Source organism: Trifolium pratense, linkage group LG1 (genome assembly GCF_020283565.1).
Source record: "Trifolium pratense cultivar HEN17-A07 linkage group LG1, ARS_RC_1.1, whole genome shotgun sequence".
Taxonomy (NCBI): domain Eukaryota; kingdom Viridiplantae; phylum Streptophyta; class Magnoliopsida; order Fabales; family Fabaceae; genus Trifolium; species Trifolium pratense.
Window position 1 is genome coordinate 43,148,569 of NC_060059.1, and position 16,429 is coordinate 43,164,997.

Sequence of the window (16,429 nt, forward strand, 5' to 3'; positions counted from 1 at the left end):
AAACCCCTGTTGAAGCGGAGGGGGGTTGTGTACCTGCAGGCACTCCGACGCTCAAGTCAGTTTGTGTGTGAGTAGGTTTTCTGTGCTAAAAATATGCGTACCTTGTGAATGAAGTGGAGTCACATATATATAGCCCCCAGCGCAGGGCCAAGGCACTTGATGGCATTAATGGCCATCAAGTGGCTGCCGGAAAACGGCTAAGGAGCCTTGATGGGCAGTTAATGCTCATCATTCCGGTGGTTTGACGTTACAGAAGCCATGGAGAAGTAGCCGTTGGTATCCCGAGCATTCACGGTGTGCTCGGTAATTAGGGGTTATCTCGACTACACAAGCTCGTTGACTTGTATACCGAGCTTCTAAGCTCGGCCCAGAACAAGTACAATTTAAAATAAGATAAATGAAGAGATAAATTAAAATAATGTTAAGTTTTGAATAAAGTCAAAACATGATTAAAATAGGAAAAAACACGATGATTAATTTAGAAGAAAGTTGGAAAGTTGGAAATAGAAGAAAGGGTCTAAGTGAGAAGTGATAAGCGGTAGAGTGTAGGGCCTTGGCCTTGGCCTTGTTGTGTTAGTGAGTCTTGTCACATACGAAACAAAGAGAGAGCATAGTAGAAGTAGAACAAAATAAACTAGAAACCAAAAACAGAAGAAAACAAAACAAACTGAGTCCCAGCCATTCCATTCCATTACCCATACCATACCAATATCATATGTGACACCACACCACACCCTCTTTTCTTTTCTTTTCTCATTTCACTCAATAATAAATTAATACTTCTCTCAGCCTAGCATAGCAATACCATCCAACAATCCAATTACTAATTAATTATTATTAATCCCTTTCTGTTTGTTGAGTTGAAGAAACCAAGAAAACAACCGTGCACGTCACACTTAGAGAACAAAACACAAGCTCTGTGTGTGTGACGCCACCACAAATTCATTCATTCATTCATTCTGCAGTATACTCTGTTCCAACCAAGAAAACAGAGGCTTCTTCTTCTTCTTCTTCTTCTTATTCTTCGAAACTGGATAAGATGTTGTTGGATGCAATACTTATGGCACTCTTCTTGCCGTGTCTTGGCATGGCATCCATCTTTATAATATATATGTGTCTTCTATGGTACGCCACCACTCACCCGACCTCTTCAGCCGCCATTCTCAAGCCTGTTATCAATACAGGGCTTTCCCCATCCGAACTACAAAAGATACCCTGTATTTTCGGTAAAGAACTGGTGGCAGGTCCGGAATGTGCAGTTTGTCTTGACGACATAGGTGAAGAAGAATCGGCACGTGTGATTCCGGGTTGTAATCATTCATTTCATAAGGAATGTGCTGACAAATGGCTTTCTAAACATCCAATCTGCCCTGTTTGTAGAGCTAAGCTCAATCATCATGATCCTAACTTTTCCTCTCAAAATCCATGCTAATCAATTTATACTCACATTGATTGATTTACATTGGTTTTAGTTGGAAGTAAAGCAAAGGATTATTAGCTGCTAGTGTTATGTTTATGGTGGCCAAGATCGACGTGTGCCTTTATTTCTTTATAAATTAATTTTCTTGTTTCGTGTTTTTTTACAGTTGCCTGCCTGCAGATTATTATAATTATTAGAATAATATTGTAGCTAGAAATTAGCCCTTGTATTCCAAAAAAAAAAAAAAAAAAAACAAGGATAGTGTTTGTTTTTTAATGATTGAAGTTGAATTGAATGTGAAAGAAAGAGAGAGTGCGTGATGAGGCGGGCGATAACAGGGAAATCATTCATACATACCACGCAAAGAATAGTGTTTTGAGTAACAGTCTGTTAACTTGTACGATAGTATCTATCTATTTTTATTTACTATCAGATTGATTGCTCACTAAATTTTACCACTTAGTAGTTTTTATTTACTGGGTTCCTTTTGGTTCAAGGAAACAATTAGTGGCAGGTGAATTGAGCGTTTCGTGTTGTACCTCTCTTTTTTCATTGCTTCCTATACACTGAGAGAGAGAGAGAGAGAGAGAGAGAGAGAGAGAGGGGAATATTTGAGTGAATGAATAAGTTCCGATTTGATTCCTGACAGACAACAATTAGATACGAAAGTGATTTATCAATTTTTCATTTTATGCTGTGCTGTCTGTCAAAATAATATAGTTGTGTGTGTGTGTGTAAGTAATGTGAATGAATAATAGAAACAAAAAACCATTTATTGTTGGGAATTGTAGTTGTTGTGTTAGTGAGTGACGATTGATGAAGTCAACAAGTTAATTCATTTCATTGGCGGCCACGTCATTGCCTGATGATGAAGTGATCAAATGATGGGTCCCATCCCATCCAATTGCAGAGAATCGGTGGCGTGGCGGCTATACATAAACGAAAATATCACTATGCCTCAATATTTAAAATAAAATAAAAAACAATTAACTAGTAAGGACCATTTTGTAAATCTCTTACATGTTTGGTGATTGTAAGCTTTCTCAGGAGATATTACTTTGTCTCCAATTAACTTCATAAAGGTATATTAGGAAGAGTATTATTATAAATGTCATTTGTTAACACCTAAGAGTTGGTGTCTCTGATTTTATATATGATTCAAATCATTTATGTTTTTTTTTTTTTTTTATGTATGATTCAAATCCAATTATCCGGACTCTTTGTCCTATGCTGTTTATCGGAACTCTTAAATTATTCGTTAAAAAATCTTAAGCTTATGCAATGACTCATGGCAAACAATTATAAATATAGTACTTATATATATACTATGTGTATACGTGTGAGTTATTTTACATGGAAGTGGGTTTACAACAGATCCACTAACCCTGCCAAATTAAAAAAATCAGTAGATAGTTAGTTTATGCAAAATAAAGATGATGACATCCAGCAAAGTCCTAAAAAGCAAATGCAGGAAACAAACAAAAAATTAGATCACAGCGGATGAAGTTTTGAATAAATATTGCTTTTGAGTAAAAAATAGTTGTTATTTAAAAAAGTAAAATTTTAGACACTATATATGACACGTACTTCTCTATCTCTCATTTTGTTTTTTGTTTTGAGAAGCTAAAAAATATTAAAACGGCTATTCAAACACAAAGGACCAAACAAAACTTCAACCAATTGAGATAAGAAACAACAATAATCTAACAAACTAACAAAGCATAACATGAGCAAAACATCAAGCTTGACTTTTAAGTAAAAAATAAAAAACATCAAACTTAACTACAATAGTGCATATGTATTGGACAAATCCGATCAGTCCGACTAAGTCTATTCATATCCAACACAAAAAAATGGATTGGATCGCATCATTGAGTAAATATAGATTTCAAAATAAAAATCCATAAAAATTAATCGTACACAAATGCTAAGTTGCCATGAACGCTATCTTGCAAAACAAATTTTAGATACACTCTACTAATAACTCTATCTCCCGCATGCTTTTTTTATTTTATTAAACTTACACGAATTACAAAATACACAAATATATATATATATATATATATATATATATATATATATATATATATATATATATATATATTTAACTTAAGTGGTTGGTGCAGTATGTATAAATGTTGTAAATCTCATAATATCTTGATTTCTACTTATAAAAATAAAAAAGTTGAGGAAACTTACCAGTTTTATATGTACCAAAAAAAACTTACTAGTTTTTCATTTTAGTTTACGTTGTTTGGGCTAAATTAATTAATGAATATGGGATAAATTAAGTGATAAATTGCCCACAGCAAAAGTTGAGGACTTCCTAATCAATTCAAGAGTTTATTACACTTCAACAAAATAAAAAGGAAGTTATTTGGTGGTAGCTGGTAGGACTAATTAAGATGGGAATTATCTGGTGAAAGATGAGTGGGTTAATTTAAAGGTATGATTTTTTTATTTATAGCTCCATCCAACTCACCTCCTATAATGAATCCTATCCATATTTAAGTTGTGGAGATGGATCCAAATCCATGCAGTGTTTTCATGGGACCATTGTTTAATAATGTCATCATTTGCTCGTCCAATACAAAATAATAGTCTCATGTCTCTCTCACTTTAAGAAAAGGATAAAGTTGGTGCTAGAGACAAAAGTAAATCAAGGGTCCATGATATATATTTACTAAAATCAAATTTAGAAAGCTACTTCAAGTTTAAGTAGCTAGACAGTGTATAAGTTCATTTTGTAAGGACTTGTATTAAGTTTGTGTCCGACTTTCTTAGCATATATTTTTTTTTTTTTTTTTTTTGATAAGCAACTTTCTTAGCATATAATTTGGTGAGAGTTCTGAAACCCTTTATAGAAAGTTGGTAGAATCCTTTTACTATGATGTTGGATTTGAATTTATTTTTGTACTCTCATTAATAAATTTTTCGCTTTATAAAAAATAAAATAGAGAAAACCCCTCTTGTTTGATTTCTGAATGAAGAAAACTTGTCATATTAATAGAGTGATGAACAAAAAACCCATACATAGTATAGTAGTATATGCCAAGTGTTTATGACATTCCAAACTTTTGAATCAAACATACAAGTCTTCCATTCCTACCAACACCAACCGAAGAGTAATGGAATCAATTCTTTCCACAGCATAAAGCTGCAAAACTTACAATCTTACATTATATTCTCACCCCTAGTCCAAAGGAAGAAGAAAAGCACCCAAAAAAAAGTTGTAAATAGTACCAATTAAACATTCATACTAAAACTCATAATGTAAATGCATATATATAGGTTTGGAAAGATATGTTAATTAGGAAAGCAAATAGAAACTAAAAGAAACTAGAAAATGGGATTAGGATTGTTCAAAGTTTTTTTTTGTTGTACCACAAATCAAGACATTCCCATTGTTTCTTCCGATTCAGAGTCCTCTCCTCGGCATAGCTCTGGCTATGGCTACAAACAACCAATGCTGCCAATTAGTCCCAAAAAATCTCCATCTTCTACTAGTAATCCACAAATTGGACAAATTTTAGGGAAACCTTACGTTGTAATAACCCAAATGTACGAGATGAACAAAGAGCTCGGACGAGGTCAATCAGGCGTGACATATTTATGTACCGAGAAAAGAACTGGGAGAGAATACGCGTGCAAATCGATATCAAGGGCAAAACTGTTGAGTGATCAAGAGATAGAAGATGTAAGAAGAGAGGTTATGATTCTGCAACATCTCTCGGGGCAACCGAATATAGTTGAATTCAGAGGAGCTTATGAGGACAAACAGAATGTGTATTTGGTGATGGAGGTTTGCAAAGGAGGTGAACTTTTCGATCGAATTATTGCTAAAGGGAACTATACCGAGCGTGAAGCAGCTACTATCATGAGACAGATTGTGAATGTGGTGCATGTGTGCCATTTCATGGGTGTTATGCATCGTGATCTTAAGCCTGAGAATTTCTTACTTGCTTCACAGGATGAGAATGCTACCGTTAAAGCTACTGATTTTGGACTCTCCATTTTCCTTGAAGAAGGTACCTATTTCTTAGTTATTACCACTTCTACTTTATTTCTGGTCAATAGATTGTACATTTTTATCCGCTCGTTACTTCAGTATTTACAACACTCACACACATTGCGTACCTATCAGCTGCGCTTGACTCCGGTAGTATATATATATATAGCTTAATAAATTAAATACACATGATAACGAAATATATCTCCAAATGAGAGCTAAAGCCCATTTTTGTTTTGTATGATGTGAGCTATACTCCAGTGACTAAAATCCTTTACTTTTTTTGGGCTTGGGCCTAGAGGGGATAAATCACATAAATGGGCTATAAGATCAAACAACTTGAAGCAACAATAATAAAATAACATGAAAACAACTTCTGATGGCATAAAATAGAATAGCACTAAACCGGTTTCCCACTGTCTCTACTCTAGCAAAGCGTATTGATGCAAAAAGAGAGGAATATTGCTTTTTTTGCTGTGTGACTCTGTGAGGACCATCCCAACCCAAGAAAAAAGCAAGGCATAAATCCAAAACTAATACCATACCATACAATACATAGTTAATTATGTTCTAATACATACATATATAAAACCCATGTTTTAAGTTTATAACACCCTTAAAGTCACCAAATCAATCTCTCCATCAACAAACATCATTCAACATGGGACACTGCTTCACCAAACCACACGACAACAGAGTACCTATCAACTATGACTATGGTAATTCACAACCCCCACAAAGAAATCAACCTCGTCAAACTCGATATCCATACCATACCACTGCTGCAAAATCAGAGCCATCTCCGTATTCTTCTGCTTCATCATCGAACGTGAATGCGAATAGTGGTCATCAACCAATATTAGGAAGACCATACATTGACATAAAGGCACTTTATAGTATTGGAAAGGAGCTAGGAAGGGGTCAATTTGGTGTCACTTATCTTTGCACCGAAAAGGCGACAGGAAGAAGCTATGCTTGTAAGTCCATTTCAAGGCGAAAGCTAACAAGAAAGAAGGAAATTGAGGATGTTAAGAGGGAAATTATGATCCTTCAGCACTTAACTGGACAACCAAACATAGTTGAGTTCAAGTGTGCTTATGAGGATAGAGAACATGTTCATTTGGTGATGGAGTTGTGTTTGGGTGGTGAGCTTTTTGATCGGATCACAGCAAAGGGTAGTTACTCTGAGCGTGAAGCTGCTTCTATATTCAAACAAATTATGAATGTGGTTCATGCTTGTCATTTTATGGGGGTTATGCATAGGGACCTTAAGCCTGAGAATTTCTTGCTTGTTAATAAGGATCTTAAGGCACCTTTGAAAGCTACTGATTTTGGATCTTCTGTTTTCATTGAAGAAGGTTAGTAGTTAGTGCCAATTCACTCTGGATACAGATGAAGCCTAAACACAATTTAGAAAACTTATTCAATGTTTGTTTGCTTATCTAAATGTTGGTTTTGTGAAATTGAGTTAAAACTTCAGTTCTCTTTGTTGATGCTATAATTTCAAACCTCAATGTTATTCATGATAAGAACATCCTTGCCAAGTTTTTGAAAGATAGAGATGTGAATGTGATCGATTTAGACAATGACACTATCTCCACTAAGGATAATGGCCACTATTACTAAAGATGAGTTTATTGTGTTTTCATCTAAATCACAAAAGTATAAGCTTAAGAAACACATAAAACTTTCTCTCAAGTCAGGGTGGTCTTAAATTTGTTTATAATGAGTTTTGGTTTTGTCTATTCATTTTTGTTTTTTATTTTCTCTTTTTTTTTTATCAACAAGTGTTCTTTTTTTGCTTAAAAGAATGCTAAACTCAAAATATAAGAGATAAACTCAATTAGCTTGCCCAAATATTATTTGAGATTGAGTTATATTTTAAAGCTTTGATGAATTGAAAAACAACATATGTATCATATGACCAATTCAATTAGTATTATGGGAAACATTGAGTCAACCAAGTAAACGATCATGTCCTATATGATAAGGACAGGTCAATCAAGTAAACGGTTTCCCATTATAAAAATGAGCAACAGAAGAAAAGCATGACAAGAAGCCACATATAAAAATGAGTGTATAGGATGTGAAACCCACACACTCCATTCATCAGTGGACCACCATCCTAATATATAATTCAAATTGCATTATTATTAGATAGACGAGACATATCTTAGGTTAATTTGGGAATGTGGTTCCCACCATAACAGTGAGGTGGCAACCAAAATTGGCTGTTATTGCAATATTGCATGGTAGTAGAAAATAGAAATCCAAGTGTAAGTAAGTGACTATAATAATATGAATATAAAGATCTATTGACTATTGACATGGTTATTGAAGTACATTAGGTAAAGTATATATACACCATATATTTTGTGTCTGTGACTAGTATGTATCTACAGGTAAAGTATATAAAGAGCTTGTTGGAAGTGCATACTATGTAGCTCCAGAGGTGTTAAAACGGAATTATGGAAAGGAGATTGATGTCTGGAGTGCAGGAGTTATTTTATATATCCTCTTATGTGGGGTGCCTCCATTTTGGGCTGGTAATTACAATGTTATAATTCTGTTTCAGTTTACACAGTTAGGTAAAGTTTTGGTTCAGTGACATTATTTGTTGAATATTTCTAGAAACCGAAAAAGGCATATTTCAAGCTATTTTGGAAGGTAAGCTCGATCTGGAGAGTGCACCGTGGCCTTCTATTTCAGCTGCTGCAAAAGATTTGATCAGGAAAATGCTGAGTTATGACCCTAAGAAACGCATTACAGCTTCTGATGCCCTTGGTACGTGATACTAGTACTTTATAGAAACCAATTCAGTTTTCATGCTTAGCATGGAGCTGAAATAAGGTCAAAATGTTCAGCATTGTTAATTATGGAGAACAAGTTTTACTGTTAACAAAGTCACTCACATTATTCATTTGAAGCAGAACACCCATGGATGAAGGAAGGTGGCGAGGCATCAGACAAGCCTTTAGACAATGCTGTTTTAATTAGGATGAAACAGTTCAGAGCAATGAACAAGATGAAGAAACTTGCTTTAAAGGTGCCTCAAATTTGAATCATTTAACACAATATAACTAGTCATAAGTTTGTTCAATTGAGTATAACTAAATTGGAAAGTTTGAACTTTGAACTGTCTATATTTCTAGTTAGTAATACATTTTTTCTTATTTTTGATATGGAAGGTAATAGCAGAAAACCTTTCAGATGAAGAAATCAAGGGATTGAAACAAATGTTCAACAATATTGATACTGATCGAAGTGGCACAATCACGTATGAAGAACTCAAATCTGGACTGTCCAAATTGGGATCCAAGCTTAATGAATCTGAAATAAAGCAGCTAATGGATGCTGTAAGTTCAGTCTCCTTCAGTTTTATATACAAACCAAGGATAAGTTTCATTTCAAAGATCATTTTCTGCTTTTTTTTCATGTTCTGTCTTTTTAATAACAGGCTGACGTTGACAAGAATGGAACTATTGACTATCATGAATTCATTACTGCCACTATTAATCGGCATAAACTTGAGAGGGAAGAGAATTTGTTCAAGGCTTTTCAATACTTTGACAAGGATAACAGCGGGTTAGTATGGGGTTCCTTTGATTTATTCTTAATACAAACATTGATTGATTAATTCTAATAATATATTCAAGTCAGATAATGTGCTATGTAACTTGAATCAGAATCGCTGATTGACAAGTAATTCGGATGTTAAATTCATTTATATCAAATTTTCTTCTATTTGGAATGTTAATTTTCTCAGATTCATGCTTACCTGAAGTTTTGTTTGTGACTTTGTTCAGTTATGTAACAAGAGAAGAACTTAGACAAGCTTTGGCTGAATATCAAATGGGAGATGAAGCAACTATAGATGAAGTCATTGATGATGTTGACACTGACAATGTATGTTACTATGTTATATACTCTACTATTGACAAGTGCTCCTCAATATTCTCTGCTCTCTATGTGAATTAGGACTAATGTTGAGTTTTAAATTTGCAGGATGGGAGAATTAATTACCAGGAGTTTGTAGCTATGATGAAAAAGGGAACCTTGGATAATGATGACAAAGAGAAACCGCAATAATTGTGTGATGTATTTGCGATAAAAACAGTGTGTTTTCTGGATTTTTCTTGCTGTGTTATGGTTTTCCTGCTTGGGATTGAACTACTCTTAAATAGGTCAGCATGTGTGCTTGTGTAAAATTATATGGCACTTGAAATGCAAAACATTGTACAGCTATCTGGTAAATAAGCTACATGATGTACCCAAAGAATATACTCGTAAATAAAATTCTGAAGTCCAAGACATAAGTACACTAAAAATTATAGTGGCCATTTGTCTTTTGACAGTTAGTTAAGGTTTACATTCCTTTTACATGAAATTCTGAAGTTACTAGTCTTCTAAAGTTTTGTTTTGTTGACAGAATAGTCTTCTGAAGTTGTTGAGTTCGAATGTTTTGGAAGTTCATTTCGTAATTAATATACTTTTTAAAAATTATATAGAAGTTGAAAAGACAATTATTATTTTCATATTTAATCTGAACCCGGGAATCAATGCGATGAGAGTTGGACATATCAAAACACAAAACTAAACCTCATGTCCAGCTGCTGCTGTACTAACGTTGATCTTATGATGTGCATAGCGAGGCTAAGACAATAGGGGTTTTACTAAAACCTGTTTAGCAAGCAACGCAAAGAGAGGCTAAGAAAAGTACTACTGCAAAATTCCAATTAATAATACTCTTATTGACACAAAAAAGTATGTGCAAATTTCAGCTGTTATTCATTCCAGACAATAATACCAGTGTGGGTAACTCGCTAGACAACTCATTTTACATATATATGACTTTTTTGGGGATACATAACAGGTTTGCTATCACAATTTTCTAATAAACTTTCTACTAGGTAGTATTGCAGCAGCTTACTTGGCCAGATAGTCCATGATACTCAACTTTCGGCTCTCCTTGAAGAACAGGTGCTTCCCAAACTGAAAAGAACAAGCACATAAGTAAATAAACAAAAAAAATTTAAAAAATAAATAAATAATCCTTCAATGTATTTTCACTTGCCAAAATTTAATTATTTTGAACAAACACGGACAACATATTGGCAACAGAACAAATTAGCAAGTACTCCTACTCCCACATAATCATGAAAGAACAAGGTCAAACTGAAGGATACATTAGACAAACAATTCAGCTTGAGGATATTCCACATGAAAGGATAGAGGGCCTGTTTGTTTTAGATTTTAAAAAATGGATTTTTTCGTTGTATTTTTTAAAATAGATTTTCTAAAACCGTTTTTCAAAATATTACAAGTTTTTTTATATTCGTTTTTTCTAAATTGAAACACTAATTTTGACATCATATAACATAAACACACATTATTGAAGATCAAAACATAGTCAAAATCACAATTTTTTCAAAAAGTTATATTTCAAAAATGATTTTTATGAAAATCTATTTAAAATAGCTTCAAAATTAAGTGATTTTTTGAAATTTTGATATCCAAAAAAAGTTTCAATAAAATGATCAAATACCTAAAATAACATTTTAAAAAATAATTATTCAAACCAAATTTTCATTTGAAACTTCTATAAAAAGTTTCTTTGTAAAATTTTTTTACACAAAATTATTTAACACTATAAGAATCTATTTTAAAAAAAATTTATAACAAACAGGCCCAGAAACTGCTATACACCAAAACCCTAATCACCATAAGAAAAGAGGGAAGGGTTTATTCCATAGGTCACAACTTTTTTTATTTGTGGCAGTAAATTATTCTCTCTTTTCTTGAGATAGGCTTATATTACATTGTTTTCTTCTCTAATTTTCAAAATTACACCCTCATCCTAAGGAAACGGTAAGTAGTACACTTCCATATATTAAAGGAAATGAAACTGAGAGGTAATAATGAGCATTTTCCTGTTATAATAAGGTAATAATGAGGTAATAATAAGTAGCACCCTGTTATAATTTTATGAATTCAAAAGATGAAATGAAATTTTAAACACCAGTACTGTTGGCTTTAAAACTTTATAAAAAAATCCAGCATTTCCCTTCTTAAATTCCAGTTAATAAATGTTGAAAACTAACTACTGATGACACAGAATTATAGACATAGTATGGTAATAGAAGTCCTTAGGAGGCTTGTCTATTTATATCGAAATGAACAAAAACGTAACATATATATATATATATTATTCATCTTGAGAGTGAGGTGAGGGAGTTTTTGTTTTTAAAATTAAATAAAAAGGAAAAATCAGCATCATTTAAGAAACTATCAATAGAGGGAAGTTATACCGTCTCTGTGGTTGGGGTTTACAAACCCTACTCACGTCAATGTTCATGACTTGGGAGGCTATGTAATGATCTAGGTCTTTGAACTGTTTTGAATTAGACTATGAAACCCGCTCAATCAATAGTGTTAATCTAATCTAGTCACTATACCTGATCTAAGGGAGCGGAATATTGAAGGCTTATAAGACCAGTAGACCACCTAAGATTCAGACAAATACATAATAGAGTAGCTTGGGTCTTCCTTTACTTGTGATTATCTTTGTTTCTCCCATTCCCTTTTCCCTTTCTAGTGGAAAAAATCCTTAGTTACTTCTCTGATGTTCTTTTCTTGAAAGACGCATAATTAGCTTTTATGTAGTTACTTAGGTTAATTATTGTCTTGCCCCGACAAGACAGCCTTCATCAAAATGATTGTTTCAATTCAGTTCTTCACTTTCACGATTAGGTGTATGTTTGTTTTTAGAAATCAAGAATCTTAAATTTACAACATTTATTTGAATTATGACATATACAACTAAAATCCTCCCAAAATAACTTAAATGAACAAATGAAAACAAAAAATGTGCATCATTTGTATATATCCTCACCTCACCACCAGTGAAAATCACTTCCTAACTAACTAACATAACATCCTTGAAATCTACAACTCACAATTCAAATCAAACTAGAGAGAAATAATTAAGAACAAAAGAGTTCACATGTAAAAATTAAAAAAATAAATAAATAATGAATTACCTTAAGATTAGAAGAATATTATTGGCATGTGAAATCAGGTTTGATCATGACCACGATCCTTTTGAATCTGTTGTCTCTGCTTCTCGGCGAGCTTATCAATAGCGTTGTGAACAGCCTCACGTCCTCCAATGAGCAATCGGGTCACAATTTCCGGGTCGGTTTCAAATCGGGCGAGTTCGAACTCTTTACGAGCGCTATCTCTGAGAAGGTCACGCCAGAGAACGCCTTTGGAATCAGACCAGGTGAAAAAGCGTGATGCACGAAGAATGTCTCTGTACAGACTCAGTGCCTCTCGGCGAGTGCTGGTGAGTCGTCTCCGATTCAACAACTCGTCTTCTTCATCATCGTTATTATTATTAACTTTCTTGACTAGATGTCTATCAAGAAGCTCATCGATGGTGTCTGGACCCTCGTGCAATAGCCGCCACCCACAAACGTTTTCTGTTTTCGGTTTGAGTTTCACATTTTCCATCAAATTCCAAACACTTCGCCATTTTCCATTCATTTTCCCTTCTTCTTCTTCTTCACTCTCTGCCTCACTCCATTTTTTTTGTTTCAACGTGTTTAATATTTGTTGGGCCAATTTACCTCACCTATGGGCCTAATTTTCATTTCTATATTTCTCATTTCGAAATTTTCTCATCCTACTCACTCACTTTCTCGTCTACTCCCCTAGCGCGCATAAAAATTCGAAAAATATGTTTCGAACTATTTTTCTAGTGTAAAATTTATACTATAAAAAATTCGGAAAACGTTTTCCAAATTTTTAGGGGGTAGGGGAGAAAGTGAGTGGGTGGGATGAGAAAAATTTCTCTCATTTCGTATTCAGAAATTTCAAAAATACCTTTCTATTGAAGTAGCGAATTCAAAGGGTGCAAAATCTGGAAAAAAAAAAGAAAAAAAAAATTTATTTTAAAAGGTTTGCGTTCTGATACGAATTATTTTTTTTCTCAACTTTTACTATTTACACACTTGCATCCTACGTTATAAGGGGTTATGATTGGAAGTTCGGGGTGCACGAGTGGAATTCAAGGGGTGTGAGAAGAAAGACTCATTCTCAAAAGAATTTGCAGGATCATAATTTTTTATTGTTATATCTCTTAAGTCTAAATATAGTGACTAATTAGATTTTTTAGTTATTCAAAAAGATAAAAAAAAAAAAAAAAAAAATTAACAACAAAGTTCATTTTGTGTTTGTCTTTCATCTTAGTGGAAATATTTTTTATATAAAAATCCTAAAGAGCTTATAAAATAAAATTCGTTATTCAACCTGCACATTTCAATAAAACACAATAAATTCACACAAATAACAATTTCAAACAAATTTCGTAATTACATGAAGCCACATTGAAACAAAATTATTATTATTACTATTATTATTATGTTAATTCTTATTTTTAATCGGTTTGAATAATAAAGCGCATTTCATCTCGTATCCTAACTAAAGGATACTCTTAAAAAAATATATACTTCATTTAGTCTTTAATATATAAAAAATAAATAAAAAATCACTTTTTAAATATATTGAAAATTTGATGTATCTAAACTATATCATAAACTTGATACATCAATCTTTCAATGTATCTAAAGATAAACTTTTCACATATTAAGAATATTAAGAATATTAAGAATTAGACATATCAAATCCAAACTAAATCTAATTCAATTTTGAATTAAAATATAGTAATTTCCAAATTAAATTACTAAGATCTCATTTCACCATAATGATGATTGACTATGGTCTTCATTTTAGAACTAACAAATGAAACATCAGTTCTCGTCTGCATATGGTAGTAACAATAAAATAGTGATCACATTTTCTGCTAGACATGATCTAAAAGGATTTGACATTCTTTTTTAAAAGATTTTAGCATTGAAACACATGTTGTATTTATCTCCATTTATTTATTTATTTATTATTTAAATAAAATGTGGTCTTTATTTTTCCCCTTAAATATAGTAACTGTCCACTGAGTAATAGTGGGACAATTATGATTTAAAATACTTTTGTGATGGACAAAAGTTATAAAAGTAGTGCAGTCCTTTAATTTGTTTTGGTTCCCTAAGCTTAACAATCTGCTTCAGGAAAATTTATACCATCAAAGCGAGACTATGGAGGGTTTAGAAGAGCCTCAACATTCTCGTGCAAGCAAGCAAGATCAATCCTCAGCAGGAAGAGCAATGACTGGAGATATTTCGACTATTTAAATTCAATTTTGTTTTTGCTATTTTAAGATAGAATTTCCTTTATGAAATTGTAGAAATTCTAACATTTGGTATCAGAGCATATTAACCTCTACCTTGCAATTTTCATATTCTGAATTTGGGGTTTCAGGTGTATTTGAAATTTTCAATTCCAAATATTATACAAAGGAGGGATTTCAAGATGTAAAATTGGGTCATTACCCAAGTTAATATGTATGACGTAGTATCCAAGCTTCACAGGTAGTAGTTAAAAGAGGTTTGAGATGGCGAATTGAAGTTTTTTTTTTTTGTTGATAGAATTGGAGATGGTTTGTGTGGCACTATCCATTGCTTAGAGACATGATGCCAATCATTTTCTTACAACTTCAACGGTATCAGGATATAAAAGAATGGTTGTGGCAGACCAGATGCAACAAAGTGAAAGGAAATGGAATGTGGATCTAGTTAATCAAGTGTTCAACCAAAGAGATGCTGTTGAAATTATCAAAATCCCAACATTACCATGTCACATAATGAGGATACACCAATATGACGGTTCAACAAAAATGGCAACTACTCAGTTTGATCTGCATATTGCCAACTCATGGAGGTAATAGCATACAACTCTCATCATCGAGTGAACCGGGTGATTGAAGGACAATATGGAAACTTAAAATTCCGGACAGAGTGAAAATCTTTTTGTGGAGGACACTAACAGGTTGTATTCCAGTCAAAGACAGGTTATCCAACGAGAGTACAATGTGGTGCAATGTGTTCGTGTTAATAAGCTGTTAGCGAAAACGAATGGCATTGTTTTTTTGGATGCATGGCTGTGCAGGAAGTATGGAAGCAGACACATGTATATATGTGGGAACAGCTGGAGCGATATGTGCTTGAAGCATTAGGTTATGTGGCACTAATATTTACACTGTTGGAGAAATTAGATAGCATGATGATGGCAGCAATTGCTATGGTTTTGTGGACAGGATGGTGGCAACGAAACCAGAAATGCTGGAACAACAATTTCCCACCTACATTTGAGGTTAACCGACGAGCAAAAGATGTATTGATGGGCTGGCTGCAAGTAAGATGTAAACCCCGTTCATGACAGGTTGAGGATATATATATATAGGTCCGAAAAGGGAGAAATGGACAAGACCACATCAAGGAATGGTAAAATGTAATTAACATGGACGCGACATACTATGTTACGGAAAATTAATACTCTATTGGTGCAAGTTTAAGAGATGCTCAAGGCAAATTTTATGAGAGCTTGCACATCACACTTTGAAGGACAACCAGAAACTAAAGAAGCATGAGGCACAAGGATTGTTAATAACACTACATGGCTTCAACAACTTCATATTGAAAGAGTGTTTGTGAGTAGGGATAGGAATGTTACCGGATATGGTACTGTTATAGAGCAATGTAGGCATTTATTAAGTTCTTTTCCTAACTGGAAGGTCAGTTATATTCAGAGGCAAACTAATCGAGTGACTCATGAGTTAGTTCAGATAACTCGTTCTTTTTACTAGTGCCCGTGTTTATGATTGTTGTCCACCTTGTATTAAACACATTTATGAATGAAATCCATTGAGTTTACTTCCGTAAAAAAAATTGCATAACTATCTAGATTTTGTAAACAAAAAAACAAAGACTATCTATATTTATATATAGAGTTTTTTGGTTACAATATATAAAGTGATGTATAAATTATTGAAAAAATTAACAAATAAATAATCAACACAGGAATTTAAGTTCCTACACATTTTTTAT

General features: G+C 33.2%; 2 protein-coding genes across 3 annotated transcripts; one reads left to right on the top strand and one right to left on the bottom strand.

Moving 5' to 3' along the window:
* Positions 1 to 4,166: 4,166 nt before the first annotated feature.
* On the top strand, positions 4,167 to 9,792 carry LOC123921677 (calcium-dependent protein kinase 29). 2 transcript variants are annotated; one of them, XM_045974328.1, is made up of 8 exons: positions 4,167 to 5,448; positions 7,832 to 7,975; positions 8,061 to 8,213; positions 8,360 to 8,475; positions 8,618 to 8,785; positions 8,887 to 9,014; positions 9,236 to 9,335; positions 9,435 to 9,792. In XM_045974328.1, exons 1-8 carry the CDS (start codon positions 4,767 to 4,769, stop codon positions 9,516 to 9,518), a joined length of 1,575 nt encoding a protein of 524 aa, XP_045830284.1. In that variant the 5' UTR covers positions 4,167 to 4,766; the 3' UTR covers positions 9,519 to 9,792. The 2 variants fall into 2 exon arrangements, with proteins under 2 accessions (XP_045830284.1, XP_045830278.1); XM_045974322.1 differs by lacking the exon at positions 4,167 to 5,448 and adding an exon at positions 5,744 to 6,787.
* A 367-nt stretch (positions 9,793 to 10,159) lies between these two features.
* LOC123921690 lies at positions 10,160 to 13,025 on the bottom strand. Its single transcript, XM_045974339.1, has 2 exons — positions 12,470 to 13,025; positions 10,160 to 10,421 (listed from the first exon to the last, which is right to left on the bottom strand). The coding sequence occupies exon 1, from the start codon at positions 12,972 to 12,974 to the stop codon at positions 12,504 to 12,506; it is 471 nt and encodes a 156-aa protein (XP_045830295.1). The 5' UTR covers positions 12,975 to 13,025; the 3' UTR covers positions 10,160 to 10,421; positions 12,470 to 12,503.
* Between the last annotated feature and the right edge of the window lie 3,404 nt (positions 13,026 to 16,429).